Source organism: Dermacentor albipictus, chromosome 1 (genome assembly GCF_038994185.2).
Source record: "Dermacentor albipictus isolate Rhodes 1998 colony chromosome 1, USDA_Dalb.pri_finalv2, whole genome shotgun sequence".
NCBI lineage: Eukaryota > Metazoa > Arthropoda > Arachnida > Ixodida > Ixodidae > Dermacentor > Dermacentor albipictus.
In genome coordinates, this window is record NC_091821.1 from 48,454,819 (window position 1) to 48,473,256 (window position 18,438).

The following is an 18,438-nucleotide window of genomic DNA, read 5'->3' on the forward strand; positions in this document are numbered from 1 at the left end:
AAAATTTCAAGTGAAAAGGTCGAGGAAAGTCAAAAGAAACCTCAAACAATGTGGGTGAGAAAGCTTTGGTAATGGCACTTTAGGTGTGTTTGTGTGGTCGCCCGCATCTGGTCGCCCGCACTTACGAGAGTTTCAACTCCTAAATATTTTTTCTCCATGGCCGCAAGCGAAGAGCTTCTCAATGTACCACTGACTGGCAGCTTCTGGCAGCAAACTCGCATACTCCGAGAAATCCGTCTCAGCAGATTTCAATGATTGCCATGGCGTGAGAAAAAAGTAATGCCTACCAGCTCTTTGCACACGTCTCGCACTTCACTTTGTGTGTGACCCATGACATCACACTGTTTACGAAAGGGACAGGTCCATAAGTAAGCGGACACCAATGCAACAACCTGTGATGACTGAGTTTGAAATAACATGCCTGCATGAGAGTAATTTTATTCCTCCTGCATAAACAAATAAACCAACAACTGCGCTTATCAGCATTTCGTGAGCGTGCTGGTGAAGTGCTGCAATTCTCTGATTTCCTACAATGATCGTCACTTCGACACAAGTAAGCATGACTAATGAACAGCAATATAATTTCTTTAGGCACGTGTTGTCGCACTGCGAAATCATGAAGATCGTAGTGTTTTGCTAGTACACTCAAGAAACACCGATGAATTAAGTGAAAACTCGAGGAACCCTTAAATTGACTGCACATGTGTAGCAGTATATCGCTACCATGGTTACATCGTGCAGCATGTTTCGTAAGCCACACGCTCTGTTCTTCATGTTTTATTCTGGTGTGACAGTAACACTACAGAACCACTTATAATCTATTTCGTAACACTACACTTATCCAAAGTGCAGTGTGTTGTGCCATAACTATGGTGGTGTGCAGAGAATGCAGGAGCCAGCGGTGGTATAATATGGCATAGCACGGCCACTGAATGGCTTCTGAGACCTCCAGTGCACATGGCGCTTCGCCCGATTTTGTAAGCTGTGGCTGCTGACTTGGCAGTGTGGCCAGCTTGGCACATTGCCATGTGGCCGAAAGTTCGCGATTGTTTTGAAATGCTGCATAAGAGAAATTTGTAGCAGGGTCGCGGGCCGCTAAACTTTGACATAATCTGCACTGAATTATCAGCAAACCTTCATTCTGAACTAAGCATTCTTCATTAAAGCATTGCTAGAATATGTTTGCTTTCTTAAAGCTAGATTTTAAATGGAAGCGCTTTTATGGAAATTTGAAGGGGAATTATGATTACTTCATTATATGTGTAATAACATTGTTATAACCCGTTTCGCTGCAATGAAGCTTGACTACGTACACAGGTGATCCTGCTGAAAGCAGTCCTACCAATGAACATGCTTGGCCTCCTTGGACTCCTGCTTCTGCCAGCCAAGGTATGAATCGAAATTTGTGTTATGAGGTAGGTGATGGTGCACAGGAAGACACACTGCCTGGAATCATAAAAACAAACTTCACTGTTTGTTCTGTGGACTGGCACACCAAAAGAAAAACAATACTGAGGCAACAATTATGGTAGCAACAAGTACTGTTGGTGATGCTAAAATCGAACCACAATACTTAAGTTTGTACACTACTTACATATACTTGCATCATTGTGCATTCCAGAGCAACCGGCGTGATCATGTCAGCCCAGTAATGTACTACAGCACTCGCTAGAAGCATGGAATCACAGTAAGAAGGCCCAATCTAGCTAGTGAATTGATGACAACATTCACAAAGATTAAAGAATACACATCCAGTATATTGCCGGTAACGATAGCATGATAATAGTGAGAACTCAATAAAACCAATATCTGGCCAAAAAAAGCATCACAACATGTGCTTCATAAGTTGGGTGCACATGTTATATACCTGGCCTTGAAACCCTTTTATTTGTGGTGCTGGAAACATAACTGTAGAAACATAATTTGACTTGTGGGGATATAAAAAAGCCTATAGACTAATACCGCTGTTCTCCTTGCGTTGTATTGATGCGTCATAATATCACAGTTTGTCAAGATGCCTAATTCATTTTGGACATCTGGCTACAAGTGACAGTTATTAAACCATAGAGAAACCTTCCTTGAGAAAGGCCAGGCTCCGCAGAATGTATGTGTGTTTGTGTGTAAAGCCAACAGCTAATGAAGCCACAGAAAGCATCTGAAATTGAAATGTAGAAAATAATAAGGAAAAGGTAAATGAAAGTGGACGAAAAGCTAACATGCTGCCGGTGACCTTACGCATGCGCTGCTCTACCAATTGTGCTATGGCGACAGCTATCAATCCGTTCATTAACTTGGGTATTTATGTTTGCTAGATCACGCCCGCTGGATAAAAAAAAAAGGTGCAGCCCATTGCATGCATCAAAAACCCTGTCCTCTGCCACGGCGCCACCAGCCGGGACTGTTTGTCTGGGATTGGCATAGAAAATGCGCCAGGAATGCGCTTGAAACACCGTCACCCCACGCGTCCAGCCAAGCAGCCAAGAATGCAACTACGACTGTCACATTCATCCCATTGCAGCCCACCCGACACGGCAGGCTGCAGGTTCTTTTCTATCCAGTGGCCGGGACTAGATCTAGCCCTGGGAGTTTTAGCTAGCGCCACTCAAAGCCATAATGGATGGAGGTGGAACACCCTCTTTTGCCTAATGGTGTTACATAACACGTGAACTTAGGAGAGCAAGCACATGGCTAAAAAACCTCATATGCTACTTAATGACATCAAGGATGCCAGATTCGAGACTCTCGGTATAAATGAACAAGAAAAGAAGAGAAACTGAGGGGTACGATTTTTGGTAATTGTGACCGTATAAAGCCAGTAGACAATGAAGCCAAGGAAAGCATCAGGGAAATTAGCTGTGGTTGAAATTGAAATAAATGTAGAAGATAATAAAGAAAAGGGAAATGACAGTTGACAAAAAGATAACTTGATTGGATGGATTGATAGCCGCATAATGCGAAGGTTGTCGGTTCAGCTCCCACCAGCGGCTAACTATCTTTTCGTCCACTTTCATTTACCTTTTCTTTATTATTTTCTACATTTCAGTTTCAACCACAGCTAATTTCCCAGATGCTTTCCGTGGATTCATTGCCTGTTGGCTTTATATGGTCACGATGAACAAAAATCGAGCCCTTAAGTTTCCCTTCTTCTCTCGTTCATATATATGCATACACACACACCTGCGCATTGTGAATATTGTGAATACGCAGGTGCAGCTGCCGGACAGGATGCTGATGCCTGTTGTGACAGGCTAGACACTTGGAATCCTTGGAAGACACCAGTTGTGCAAGGTACATGTTGAAACTCATAAACCAATTTGCTAGTGTGGTGACAGAACAAACTGCCCACTCTCCGGTGCTGCTTATGGAAAATGCCTCACAAGTTGTTGTATTGCTTGTGCTACAGCGCTCTAGGTACTTTGGTATTGCAATTATTGGAATATGTGCAGTTGTCCCACTAAAAGCATAAACTTGCAGCGGGGAGAATGTTGCTCCAGTTATGCAAATCTGCAACATTTCATTACAGCTGCTGCTTCTATGCTACAAATGAGAGAAACTGCACCAAAGCTATGCCAAGAGAAGCTGCAGTCAACGCAGGTGGTGGGAGTGAATGTGAAGGATATTGTCACTGTGTCTTGCCTCATCATTCATAAGCTAAAGTGTAGTGAATGGCTTGTGTATTTATATACACATCTGTACACCCTGCTTCATATTCTATCGATCATCTGTTGTTTGAGTGACAGGGGTTGTTGTTCTTGCATGTTATGGCTGCCAAGGAATCTGTGTTTTATCGCTAGCACTGCCTCCTATACACTGACTCATTCTTTGCACACCAGATTTTTTTAGACCTGCGTGATTATTTAGACTTCCCCGATGCATCACCGCCTACTCCTTAAAACTATGTTAGGGCTATCAAAATTTTTGACGTCAAATTTATCGGACATAATTCACATATGCGATGTCGCAATAATGGTGAATTTCAATGCCAGCTATGTGTTATACCACATTGTTTGTGTCAGCAGGACACTAGTTGGATACAGGAGATGGTGTAACAGGCCTCAGCATACTAGCTCAGGCCGACCTCTTTGCCTTTCCTTTAATAAGTTCTCTCTCCCCTCTTATCAGGCGAGTCAAGTAGCAGAAATGTCAACGCCCAAGCAGTTGTAAATCATTAGTTGCCAATTTTTATTAAGATTGGAAACCTTACAGTCTTTTTCCTATTAAATATGTGTTTAATATTATTTGATTCATGAGATGAGATGGCTGACGTGTTTGTTATGCCAAGTTGGAAGTGAAGAGCGAGTGACAAGATCAAAGCCTTCCTTTGTTCACTGCTTTACATAAACATTAGACACATGTCGGCAAAATAAAGAGAACTTACTCAGACTAGCCAAACTCAGTCGGGTTCACTTGCACACGAACTCATCAAGATCACACCCAGCCAGGCTCACTCGGATGCAGACTCGCCAAAATCAGACTCAGTCGGTCTTAGCAGACTTTAAAAATCATACTCGAGAATACTGACCTCCATCATACCCACGGAATCACAGACAGGGAGACACACAGTCTCACGAAATCAAAGACTCAACTCATTGGGACCAGTTAACTCACAGACCCACTCAGGAAACTGCGGACTCGGAACCACCAACTCATGGTAAGGGCATTTGCTCATTTCTGGATTAACCTATACAACAACTGAAAAATGTGTTGCCACAAATTAATTAGGACACAAAAATTAGACAAACACCTGAAAAGCCGGAGTACCGCTGACATTAGACAGATTAGCGTGTTAAGTGAAATAGCGAGCTTAGCGGAATAGCGGGATCGAAATGCGCGTGCACAGAAAGCTACACGAGCCGTAGAATTTAGTTTACACATACTATTTCTCATATTTAATGTTACTGTCTTTGCGTGGGTCACGTAGATTCATAAAACATGGCGACAGTCTTGGCCGCTCACTTCAAACTGAATTTGGTATTGCTTTGCTTTTGTAGAATTCGCTTCCTTCATATCAAATGACTGCAAGCGGCTTTTGCTTAGTCTCAAGCCACTTTGATGATGGAGTATTATAGATAACTTTGTAGAGTTTTCGAGACGTTATAGATATCCTTGTAGAGTGTTCGTCAAGGCCTAACAAGAGAAATGAATGGATGGATGGCTGCTATGAGCATTCCCTTTGAAACAGGTTCTGGGTTGTGCCACCAAGCTCTTTTTTGTATTTTGCCTGATGTGCTACCTATCTTTTTGAAAAAAAAAAGCACACACAAAGAATTCCCTGCATCAAACTTTCTGAACCACTACCAGGAACTTTGTTTTTGCAAGCCTCCATTGTTTGTAGTCTCCCTACTTTTCTGCCACCAAACCTCCAATCGCCTCTTACTAATCTCTACTGCAGTCATGTTTACTTTCCCCCTGCTCTTCCTGAACCCAAGGGCTTGAAGAGGAGGCCAGAGGAGCTTAAACGGATAGCTGGTTTTTTCACATTCTAATAAAACATGCTCCATCGTTTCCCTAGCTTTACTGCAGCAAGCACATGCTTCTTCTTCCTTGTTGTATCTCGTCTTTTAAGTGCATTTTCTAAGGTATCCTGATCTCGCTTCGACAAGTAAGGAGCTTCCCTTTGAGTTATCATAAATTGTTTCTTTCCTGATTTTGTTTTTCCTCTTAGCAAGCTATTCATAACAGGTTTCTTTTCCATTACCGCCACCCAGGAGATTTCCTCAGAACTTCTGACTTTGCATTTCCATGTTGCTGACTATATACCAGTCGCATACTTGCTGGTAAGCTTCCTAGTTCTTTTCTTCCACTGTGGCTCAATGTTTTTACTGTATAAATACCTGAACAATCTCGCAGCCCATTTACTTTCTTTCATGTTCCTCAGTCGTTCTTCAAAATCAGTTTTACTCTGAGCGTCCCTCACTTCAAAACTTGTACAGTCCATATCACACTGCACAGCTTCATTGTAACCTTCCAGTGAGTGCCTAATGCGAGGCGTCCTTCTGACCTTTGGTCGCCATCGAGTCCTGATTGTACCTCTGACTTCAAGCAAACGACAGCATTTCCAAATCCTGGAACCATTACACCTTTCCACATACCCTGGAGCACCTCGTACCTATTGTATCCCCATAGTGCTCTGTTTATTTATGACCACATTTCCCTTCCCCTTTGCTGTTATTGTTTTTTCCTGTTTCCATATATCTATTGCCTTCGTTTGTCCGTATGCCAAGGTATTTGTCTTCTTTTACTCATGTTATTTCCTGGCCCTGTATTGACACTTTCCATTCACTGTTTTCATTGAATACCATAAAACCTGATTTTTCAACACTAAATTTAGATCCTAAATTTTAACCTTCCTGTCCACAGATAATAGCCGGACATTGCATATCACTTTGCTTGTTAGCAATCAAAACAATGTCCTCCAGATGAAACAAACCTGGAAGCTGCTGCTCTACTATTGTGCCCATATATTTATATGAGAAATTAAACCCGACATTGATTCCCTCTAGTGCCCCTCCCATCCTTACCATGTACTGTACATGATAAACAGCAGTGGGGATAAAGGGAGCCCCTGTCTCAGTCCCTTGTTGATATCACCTTTCTCCTTGCTCCTCATTCCTTCACATTCATCGCAAACAGTCCTCAAAAGCTTTATACAGTCGTTGCCTAAGCCTTCCCCTTCCATAATATCCCACAAAATGTTGCAGTTTACATTGTCATACCCTCCAGTAATGCCTAAAAAAGCCACATGTAACGGTCTCCTTTCTATTTTGGATATTTTAATACAATTAGTAAGAACAAATAAGTTATCATCCAGACATCTACCGATTCTGAAGCCATTCTGAAGTTCTCCCAATATGCCATGATTACAGTTTTAATTTAATCACCTGCATTGCTAACCTATGTATTACTGATGTAATGGTCAACGGTCTATATGAGTGAATTATATATTTTTCCCCCCTGCCTTTATAAATTACATTTCTGAGACTGCAGCGCCAACTATTGGTGAAGTCAGGAGATAGGCGTGACGGCATGTGGCCTCTGAGATCAAAAGATCTTGAATTCTATGGTTGACTGTTTGTACTGCTCGTGCTGATTTTACCGCGGATTGGCAAACATTGAAAGTACAAATACAACGCACTCCTGGCTTTCATTGCGCTGCCTCTCGCACTTTTTGGACACACACACAGAGCTTGGCGAATAGATGGAATCACTTAAGTGCATTGTGTATGCAAAATTTAAAGCGCAATTCAATAGTGTCCCGTACGTAAACTACGCCATCACGCTATGCTAAAATTCACTTTTTGCAAAGTTCATTTGCTGAACAGTAACGCTATTTTTCTTTAACTTGCTATTACGCTAACCCTAAACTAAAGCTGTCTATTTACTTGGCAGCCTTGACATAGTGTTACCTGTGCCAAGTAAACATCTCAAAAGTTTTGCATATTAACCAGAAAAAAAAAAGGAGTGTCAGTATAGTTCAACCTTTGTGCTGTCTCTGTCTACTCCTTGTGTACCGTTCAATTTGCACTGATAACATGTTTCACAGTTCTATCAATCAACTATCTTGCCAGTCTAACAGCATAAAATGTGCAGTGGCATCACAAACAGCAGATTGTGCTGGCTCACTGCAGGTGCTAAGGATTTGCGTCCGAGTGTGCGGGCAAGTGGAAGGGGTAGTAGGTGGTTCACGCTGTTAAGTGCTGTGAAAATCATCCCTAGCCTGTGCAATGAGTGGTATTTTTTACGCATGAAAGTGCTGCGCTAGAGGTGCCGAACTCCTGAAAAGTCTCTGCCTACTGGACTTGGACGTTAGCCAACTAAACAGGGTTCAGCTAACACAGAGTTGCCGCTGTTTTTCCTAAGTTTGTATAGCACTAACATCATTATGCAATGCGGGTGCCCATTTTACAGCTTTTACTATATGGATTTCTTGTACTATGCTGTACATGATGAACGAGAAGAAGGGGAAAAGGGGCCCGATTTTTATTAATCATATCATAAGAAGCGAACAAACAATGATACCAAGGACAACATAGGGGAAATTAATTGCGCTTACTAATTGAAATAAGGAAATGATAAATTAATGGAAATTAAAGTAGATAAAAGAACAACTGGCTGCAGGTGGGATACTAGCCCACATCTTAACATTATGTAGTATATGGTGCGAGATACTATTTTCAGTAACATCTGTGACCTTAAAACTATCTTCGAGTATTGTCGAAAACTTTTTTTTCTTTCTTTTTTTTTTTGTGGAAGTCTGCAGTAGGCAGTGTGGTTTTGCCGTTTTATTGTTAACAGCTCAATTACAACCGATGTCAAGATTGTGCGTTTGATGCGCATAAGTCTTCTATATAGCATTCCTTTATAATGCTTAATTCATACGTGCTTTATTCATGTCTGCATTCAGATTTAATGGATCTAATGGACATTACTTGCGAATACACAGAGGCATGTTCACTTAGAATTGTGTGAAATCGTCCTTGCGTGTAGCATTGTGGACTCAAAAACACATTGAATCACATGCGACTAAGACTTTTTTGAACTCAATGAGTCTCACATACGTGCGAGTCTCACGCAAACTTATCATAACCTAACCTAACGAGTCAAGCCTGCTTTTTACCGCTCTTCTGTCTTGTTTCGCTTTTGGTTGAGGGAATGTATGGTGCGCAGGTGTTCACATGTGTGAGTTTCTCTATTTATATGACTGTTTATAAGCAATAAACTTTGATTCGTGGATCAGCGCTCATGTTACGTCTCTCTTCTTTGTCCGTGTTTGATGTGCGTGCTGTAAGTAGTAAAAAAAATACCGACTTGTCCAGCTAACTACTGTACTACTGTTAAAATGCATAGAACTCAACATCCGCGTTGACTCACTTTTTCTTCTCTCTACAGCAGAAACACCACGCCGTGGCCGTCGAGCTCTTGCTACTTCAACACAAACTGATAACAGGAAACAGATAAACAGGACCAATGCTAAAATTACAATGAAGGTGCGTTCAACAAACTGTGCGAGATGGATCAGTGCATTCGGCTGTCCTGAAATTAAAATATTAGTTTGTGTCTTTCTTTGGTTCTTTTCTATTTCTTTTTTCAAATGACACTAATAACAAAGGCCCACAGGTGACTGATTCGCTAATGATGTGTCAAATTTAAAGGTCAAAGGTACACCAGCTTAGAATGTGGCTCTGCAGATTCACTTTGACTAAGCTCAGTGGTGCCCCAAGAGATCAGCGAAATGGGCGATTTGCATTTTTCTTACATCGGAGTACAGTTGCTCGAACGGGAATTGTACTTGTGAACTTATGCTGAGCAGAAAAACGCCGGTGCACAGTGCCATGTTTCCCTAATATTTTAAGGACTTAGTTCACACAGTGTTTCTATTGAGTGGCTTTAGTTTTTTAAAAGCGGGCACACTGTATGATGTCAAAAGCCAATATGTGTCACATCGATTGACCTTCGTAATGCTGTCGTAAAGAACTCAGATGCACGTAACCATTGTGGCATCCCGTTTGTGGGAGTCCTGAACCTGTATAGCACGGTTCGTTCGCAGGGCTCGATTAACCTACGCGCTAAGGGGGCTGCAGCCCCGGGCCCCCGCCTGCAGGGGGCCCCATGAAAGATTTTTCCTTGATAGGCCGCTTAATAATTTTAAAGGGCCACCAAGGCCTCTTCAAAAATTTTGGTTCTGCAGATGGAATCACACTTGTCTAGAGTGGTCGAGTGGCCAGCTGCAGATTGCACCAGCGTGCATAGCTGCTACCTCGCAGCAGCATCTAGGTTCTACGTATGTTTCTCCTATATCCTATGTACCCTAGTAAGCGGCCCGGCCATGCATTGTCTCATAACAGCGTCGGCGTGTGTTTCTTTGTGTGTGTGTGTACGTGTGTGGGGGGGGGAGAGGGAGATGGCGGCCGACTTGATCGGCTAGCTGATCACTCTAGACAAGTGTGTTTCCGACTGTACAATAGAAATTGTAAAGTGTTGTGCAGAGAAAGTTCTACCACAATAATTCTTAAACATGGTTTAGTGGTATCCTAAATAGGAGCAAATAATGTGTGGTTTGAAGAAATGACCTGCCCTTCATGCACAGAGGCTCTCTTCACATTCTCAACCAGCGCCCGCAAGTGACCTGTTGTTCCTCACTCTGTCCCCATCTGTGTGCGCTGTTAACCCTTTAAGATGGTTTACCAACTAGCCCACCAAGCCATCCTTGTGAACTTGTTTGCTTGCCTTCTACCATATAAGAGATGAAGGTTAACCTCCTAGTATACATGCATTTTCCTGATATTCATCTAGATTGTGAAACATAGTTCCAGCGCACATTTGAACAAGGACGAGGCGAGAAAGACAACACGAACGCCAGACTTCAACTGAGTTTTATTCATTGGAAACAGGGCTTTATGTACACAGGGGGAGGGGGTGGGGGACTGCTACTGCGCAGGACCACTCAAAAACAAAATATATTCCTTGGTCTAGGCAAGTGGTTGTTTTTGAGTGGTCCTGCGCAGTAGCAGTCCCCCACCCCCTCCCCCTGTGTACATAAAGCCCTGTTTCCAATGAATAAAACTCAGTTGAAGTCCGGCGTTCGTGTTGTCTTTCTCGCCTCGTCCTTGTTCAAATGTGCGCTGGAACTATGTTTCACAATGCTAATCATAACCAACTAGCCCAGCTGTCCATACTTCATCTAGATTGTATGGTACATATGCATAGAAATTTAAAGGTTCGATGTTAATTATTATGCTTGTTGCTTGACAACCCGCATTCTCTTTTCTCTAAGTGATGGAGATGGAGCAGTTCATGAATTTTTGATAAACTTCATGGTATAGGTAGCGACATGCCCGTTAGACAATAAGAGTTAAATAACCTGCAAGAAGAAAAAAAAACATATTCTCTCAAAGCAGAAATGTTGCAAATGTTACATCAAGACTCAAGATGTCATTGCTATGTATGTTCACAGGCCTTTAACCTTTTTATCTGAGAATAAAGATCAAATCAGAAGGTGAAACCTGCAACAGGCTAAATATTTGGCAGCTTAACCAATCACAGTGATCACTGTCGTCATTGTTGTGATCATCATCATCATCCCCATCACCATCATCATTGCTGGGCCACCTCAATGCAAATTTAGTCCTGGGCCCCATAATTCCTTAATCTGGCACTGTTAGTTTGGTACTGTCAGAAACCGAAGCCTTGCTGTGAAATAATGTCCCATTATAGACTAAGTATTCCAGGGTCAGCGAGCCTCTTTTCTGCAGGAAATGATGTGGAGATAAATATTTTTTGACAAGTTCTAATATTCTGAGTGTTTGTTGAAATGACTCCGGACTTGGTTAAATGCATTTCAATGTCGCGACTTTGCCGTCGTCTCGAACAGAGTGTTAAGGGTGTGCTAATAATTGTTTGATAACAAAACAATTTCTCGCTGCTTGCTGGCGAGAGGCGGGAAATAAGCAATAAATGACAGATTTCATTCAGCTTCATCAGTAATATTTCCCAAGAGGTAACGTCAAGAATGCGGCGTTGATTCTTGCATACAAACAGCAATAAATTTAGGTTTTTCGTAAAAATCAAAATGGATGCCGAAAAAATAAACCAAGGTATGACAAATGTATTTTCTGGTAAAGTGTTTTAACAGGAACGGGTCAGACACAGCTCCTAAGAACAGTTCAGCACAATAAACAAATGAGCAATTATGATCCATGATGCTGCAGGTTTCATCATGTGGCATAAATTGTAATGCCCATTAGTGATTAGAACATTTGCGTGTCGTGATCAAGACATAAAGCGAGTAAAATGGAGGATTTCTTATGACTGAGTTAACACCCGTCGACGTACAGTTTAATTAATTTCATTGTATCTTGTGCAGCCTACTACAAAAATTTCGCGCGCTGCCCTGTACAGAAAAGCATCTGCAGTTGCGCTCTTCTTGCTCGCACATTTTGGCCATAGAGCTGAGTTGTGTGGTCAGGACATGCAACAAATATGTTTTACACACACACACATTTAGAGCCCATACAGAATTTTAAGTCACCTGTGGCAGTAGCTTAATTCTAGTCCTCAAATTGTATTACTCGAAGCGGCGAACATTACTCGCATGAGAAACCAAAATTACGCTATGAACTAGTTAACAGAAATTCACTAATTATTGTTTTAATTAGTTACTTTACAGCCCATATTATTATTTATGAGTTGTAGCCTGTGAGTTCGCAAGGCACATCCATTTAGGGTGAATAGGGAGGATGATACCAGTTATGCACCGTGAAACTTGCAGGAAAATACACTGTTGTTCCACTTACTTTTTTGTCGTTTATACATTGAATGTTGTTTATACATTGTCGTTTATACATAATGTCGTTTTATACATTGAAGCACAAAAGTAACTGAGATGCCAATGTATGTTGTGGCCAACTTTTGGAACTAATATCTCGAAACTGGTGTCATCTTGAAAATCTGTTTCAAATGCCTACTCCTTCAGAACTCACCGGCTACAATTTGTAAATTTCAATATTTGCTGTAATCTAATTAATTAGAACATTAATTAGTCGACTATGCATTTTGATTTCTCATGCAAGTAATGTTGGCTATTTTAAGTAATCTAGCTCATGGACTCAAGAGAAGCCACTGACAATATTTAAAAATTCGGTTTATGCTAAAAAAAATGGTATATTCTTTGACTATACTGTCTAGAAGCACTGAAGTTACATCTATTTCTATTTTAATCCCGGCCACAGTGGCCGCATTTCGATGGGGGAGAAATGCAAAAACACCTTTGTACTTAGATTTAGGTGCACGTTAAAGGGCCCCTGAAACGGTTCGGACAAATTTTGTAGGCGCGTAGGGTACAGCCTAAGTAGAACATTCGCACTATAATTTAAGTGAAGCGTTACGTATTAATGGAGCTGCAAGCGATTAGAAGTTACCCTCCTCCCTAGCTATGCTTTTCCTCCTCAACTCGCTCGCCGAGCGAGCGGCGCTAAGCTCCGCCTTCACTGGTTTAGCGTCACGATGCGACGTCACATTGCTCACTTCCGGTTGTTTAGGAGCACGCCCCCTCCCGCGCGAGACCTCTCCGCTAGCCGCTTGGCCGTCGACCGAGAGCTATCGAAGCAGCGTGCGTTGCGAGCATTCTGTCGTAGCGCCGAACGTGTCCGGTACTCCGCTAAAAACAGGCAAGCTGGTCATTTCGGCAAATGACTGGAGGCATAAACTCAAGCTGATGACAGAACTTTAGCGTAGACGTACGTGAGCAGCCTGATCGGTCTGCACGGTCCAGACACTTGCTGGCGCAGCGCTTAACCAGTCAAACAAAGCGCTAATATTGCTCTAACCAAGTGTAAAGCATTTTAAACATTTATAAATCAACGTGTTGATGATTACACTCCTGCGAAAAATACTCACCAGCAGCAAAGAATACACTTCGTTGCTGCTACTGTGTATGGTTGAGCTCTGTGCCACCAGGTGGCTGCACCGTGCAGACCGTTCACATTTGCCCTTCTGCTCATCTCGTGGCTCATCCCGGCACAGTCAAGTGGCCAGACCCTGTCCCCTTGCGCTTGTGTTTGCCCTAATACTGGACTCGCGGTTTGCAGATCGCTAGGTTTGCAGTCCACAAGGCAACAAAGTCGAATCATATTGCTTGCGAAAAGACTGAGACCGACTCTGACCGCGGAGCTCTCGTCAAAATGGAGTACGTTGTAACACAAGCAGACGACACTTGCTGTGTGCCGGAAGTGCTGAAGTGTACTAAAAAACTATTCTTGTGTATTCTCTTTAAGTTATTTTCTTTTTACAAAAACAAAGTAACTAACATTCCAAGTATTACGAGCATCATTTGTTCACCATAAAGTTGGAAAAATTATCGACCACACGCCCTGGTCAGCCAATCAGATAGCTCGCCCATGTGACGTAATATGGGTTATTTGCATCATATGGGTAGGGGCGGCTTAAAATTGCGCCGAGCAGTGCGCTGCGATCGGCAGCGATGTGTATTTTTAAAACCTTATAATAAATTACACGCTTTACGCAGAGCACTTAGATGCATCAATTAATGATCAGAAGAACCTACTCTAACGAATCAGTACGTTTGTAGAAAATCGCCAAAATCATTTCAGGGTCCCTTTAAAGAATCCCAGGTGGTCGAAATTTCCAGTCCTCCACTACGGCATGCCTCATAATCAGAAAGTGGCTTTGGCACGTAAAACCCCATAATTTAATTTAATTTTAATCTATTTCTATACTGTAAAAAAGCAGTACCTCTGAAGTTATCAGAGGTTATGCTGACTTCAGTAATAATAATAATAATAATAATAATAATAATAATAATAATAATAATAATAATCTTTACTACAAATAAGAAATCTGTACAGATATCTTTACTAGGTCTGCCGAAGCCTTCCGTGGGCTTGTATGGCAGCAACTTGGCAGTCAAGGCAATGCCTTCTGTAACCTTATCACAAACTAAATGTACTTAAAATAAAGAAAGATAAAGAAAAATATATATCAGGTTCATCAGGTAAACATGCCAAGTAAACAACACTTAATGTTCAGATGAAAACACGTAGCGCACAACAGTCATTAAAATGGAGTAATAGTGGAACAAGATATAAAATTACAACCTATCGAGAACAAGAAAAAAAGTTTTGAAAGCGGAGTGCATAATATAGTCATGCTATAATTTTGGTAAAGATCACACTACAACAAAAGAGACGTATACATGTGAAAATTCCTATTCTATCATTGCTTTCAGGGCCTTCTTTAATCCCAACAAATATCTCTGATCCGCTACTGAACTAGGAAGGTTATTAAAGAGGCGGGGAATATAATACCTTTTTTGTCCTTTTCCATAACGAGTTCTTGTCCAAGGAACTGCATAGCTGTGATGTTTATGCAACTCTTATGGACAAGTTTGTGGAAATCATTGCTCCAAAAAATAGCGTATCACAATTGCCGAATTAAATAACGACTGAAAATCAGGCATTTCTAACTCTCGAAATAAGTTATCCGTAGTTTGATTATACACAACACTTTTTAGTATACTTTTTAATAGGCTGTCAATTTTACTTGAAGAAATTAGTGCTACGAAGACGCGGACTAAAGGACAAACATGCGGAGCTCTAGATAAGTCGTGCTGACTTTAGAACAAGGTACTTGGAGCAATGTGTACGCGTTTTCACTGGACATTGAAGACCTGTATTATGCGATTTCTCATGACGAAGTTCTCAGCGCCATTAGGAACAAGATCGAAGACTTTGGTGAAGTTAGGTTCAGTTGTGCAACCAGAGTGAATAGTGGCCAGTTTCTAGAACTGTTGAACTTTTATCTTCATTCTGCTGTCGTTAGTTTCAAAAACCAACAGTATGTACAATGCAAGGGTATTTGCATTGGATCGTCGCTAGCTCCCATTCTTTCAGACATCTTTCTTAGCGCCTTTGACAAGTGTGTAAATAGCATTCTGAATCAGTCATGTCCTCCTTCCATAATGAGGTACGTTGATGACTACCTGTTGGTTGTTAACGTGGTTCCAGGGTCGAGGATAGAGGACACTGTAGAATCGATAATTAACACTTTTAGAAATGCATCGGAGGCTCTAAACTTCACATGCGAAAGGCCTTGTGACAACAGCATCCGCTTTCTGGACCTCAATCTCACTCTAATGAACATGCATGTCTGTTTTGAATACCAGCCGAGGGTGAACAAGCAGCTAATTTCATATGACACTGCACACTCCAAGCTTTTAAAAAGAGGAGTCGTAATGACTTGTCTAAAAGAAGCTCTAAATAAATCTTGCAACCATCAAAGTAGAAAGCAGTTTCAATAACCAAGTTTCAAGGCTACACCTAGCCGGTTTCCCTTCACTCTTGATCTCTAGCGCCTGTGATAAGCTTCTTCAAAAGATCAAACAGGCAAGAGAGGGCACTAAGACAAAAAAACCATTTGATAGGAAGAGATTACATGTGATTCCTCATTGGCACAGGGTGTTCCACAACCTCAAGAAGGTTGCGCAAAGGCACAGTGTTAATCTTCTCTTCAGTGCACCGTAAGCTGGCCAAGATATGCCCTTTGCTAACAAAGGCAAAACCTGAACCATGCTCTAAGAAACATGCAGCGGAGTGCACGGCTTGCAAAAGTAATGTCGTATATGAGTTACCCCTAAGTTGCCAACAGGTTTATATCGGTCAAACCAGACGGTGTTTCAATGATAGGGCGCGTGAGCACAATTGGGCTGCAAATAACAATGCGGGGGGCCACCTGGCTGAACACTGCAAACGTCACAATTGCCGTCTGTATCTTCATGACACCAGGTTCCTGGCACGTTCTAGAGATAGACTGGAACGGGAGATATTAGAAGCTTTCTACATTGCAAAGGCCAAGGGCACGTGCATTAGCTGCCCTTCAGTGATGCTTACCAAAAAAGAGATAGCTTTTCTGATGAGATAAGGAGTTCGTGATGTCACGATGAGCCATTCTAGGTTGTATCTATTTAAAATCCTGTTTCTTCAAAAAAAAAACATTTAGTTGGAAGTAGCGCCTTGTCAGTCGTACATGTTCCTCTTTTAGTCCGCGTCTTCGTAGTGCTCATTTCTTCAAGTATGCAAAACCAACTTGCGCACATCAAGCTTCTGCTGTCAATTTTATATTTCCAAAATTCGCTGCAATTAAAAAAACAGCAAAATGTCGTACCTCCTCATATGGTAAAATACATATGCAACATTATGTAGCTGTGCACAAATTCGAGCCATTTGAATTTTCTGAGATAGGTCTGTCTCAGAATAGACTCCAAGGTACTCGACCCTGGCTGTATATTGTAGTGGGGCACAAACACAGTCTAAGCAATCAGAACCGTGAAGGAAGACAGGTTGACTTATTACAAGAGCCTTTAATGGATTTTTGAAACAGACTAAGTGCATATTCAGATTATAGGATTTTTTTCAAAACCAGTTCATACCATATTTTATTTTGCTTTGAAGTAAAGCTACAGCTGCTTCATACTTCATCTGCTTAGAAACAAGCAACGTATCATCAGCATGCTGGAAAATTGTACACGAAGTCCCAAGTCACAAACATACAAATTAAAAAGAAGCAGAGACAAAACTGAACCCTGTGGAACCCCTGCATTAAGATGCCGCAAAGAACTCTTTAGGTCACCAATACGTACAATCTGAGACCAATTTACCAGGTAGTTTTGTAGAAATGCATGGAAATCTTCCTGAAACCCATAATTTTGTAGCTTAGCACATAGAATACTGTGGCGTACTGAATCGAATGCCTTAGATATATCTAAAAGAAGCCCTTAAGTTCAAATGTTTTACATGGAAGATTTGACAGCTTTTCAAAAAGCACATGCATGCTTCTACCATACACGAAGCCATGCTGGGAAGGTGATAAGATGTTATATTTTAGAACTAACCCTTCAATTGTTTCTCAAGCACATGTCTTTCCAACTGCTGCACTGTGAAAGGAAGGACAGACATGGGGCGATAGTTCTCTGGCTTCGATGTATCTCCATCTTTAAATATCAGTGTCACAGGCACTCTCTTTAGTTTATCTGGTATTCTGCAAGTATCAAGGATTCTATTAAAAATAGAAAGGAGCAATTGGCCCAAACTCTGACATTCCGATATATGTCTTCTACTGATATGCCATCAAGACCGACAGCACAGCTTTTTCTATATTGATGCAGCAATCTATATAGGTCTTCTTTAGTTATTGTTGAAAGAAATGCCAAATTGGCTATTGAACTAAGACCATTATATTGAAATCAACAGTGTCAGTGGGTCCATCATTATCAGCACAAACTGAAGAAAAGAAATAATTGAAGCTGTCTGCGACACTTCGATTGATAGCCCCGAAACTCTTTGTTATTGGGTCCAAATATGTACTTGGATAAGAGACTCTAAGCTCATTTGCCAGGGACCACATCCTAGCGGGTTTATGATGCGAGGAAAAAAATTATTACGATAGTAGTTCTTCTTAGAGCAGTACATCAGTGCTGTAACTTTGTTCCGAGCTTCTCGATAGAGGCCTTTTAATGTTTCGTCCTCAGGTTGCTGTTGACACCATTTCCATAAGTTCTCCTTTTCTTCAGTAGCTTTTATTTTGCAATTGCTCAACCAGTATAGGTGTGGACATTGCTTTTGGACCAATACTGTTTTTTTACATGACATTTTTAAATAGAAAGTCGCTGCTATAATATCCCTATATACACTATTCGGACAACTATTTGTTAACATTGCATTCCAGTCATAGTGGGAAACTTAGAGCCAGTCAAACTTAATGGAATCAAATATTTCAATGTATTGGAATTCTTTACTGTTGCGTTGATGAGAACTTTGGAATGAAAGATGGTATCCTATAAAATAGTGGTCTGCCAGCTTTTTTGTTACTCGAATGGAATTGACATTTGAAAAAACTATTGAACGAACCATCCTGTGGTCAACACAG

At 41.3% G+C, this 18,438-nt stretch overlaps 1 protein-coding gene across 21 annotated transcripts in view; it reads left to right on the plus strand.

Moving 5' to 3' along the window:
* The window catches only part of LOC135905719 (uncharacterized), a 155,756-nt gene that overhangs the window by 50,542 nt on the left and 86,776 nt on the right, over positions 1 to 18,438 (plus strand). For 20 of the 21 annotated variants that reach the window (XM_065436700.1, XM_065436736.1, XM_065436746.1 and 17 more), the window contains 3 exons: positions 1,318 to 1,389; positions 3,208 to 3,288; positions 8,890 to 8,987. In XM_065436700.1, coding sequence (XP_065292772.1) covers positions 1,318 to 1,389; positions 3,208 to 3,288; positions 8,890 to 8,987 — 251 coding nt within the window. The remainder of the gene's footprint in view (positions 1 to 1,317; positions 1,390 to 3,207; positions 3,289 to 8,889; positions 8,988 to 18,438) is intronic. The other variant, XM_065436706.2, reaches the window with a different exon arrangement.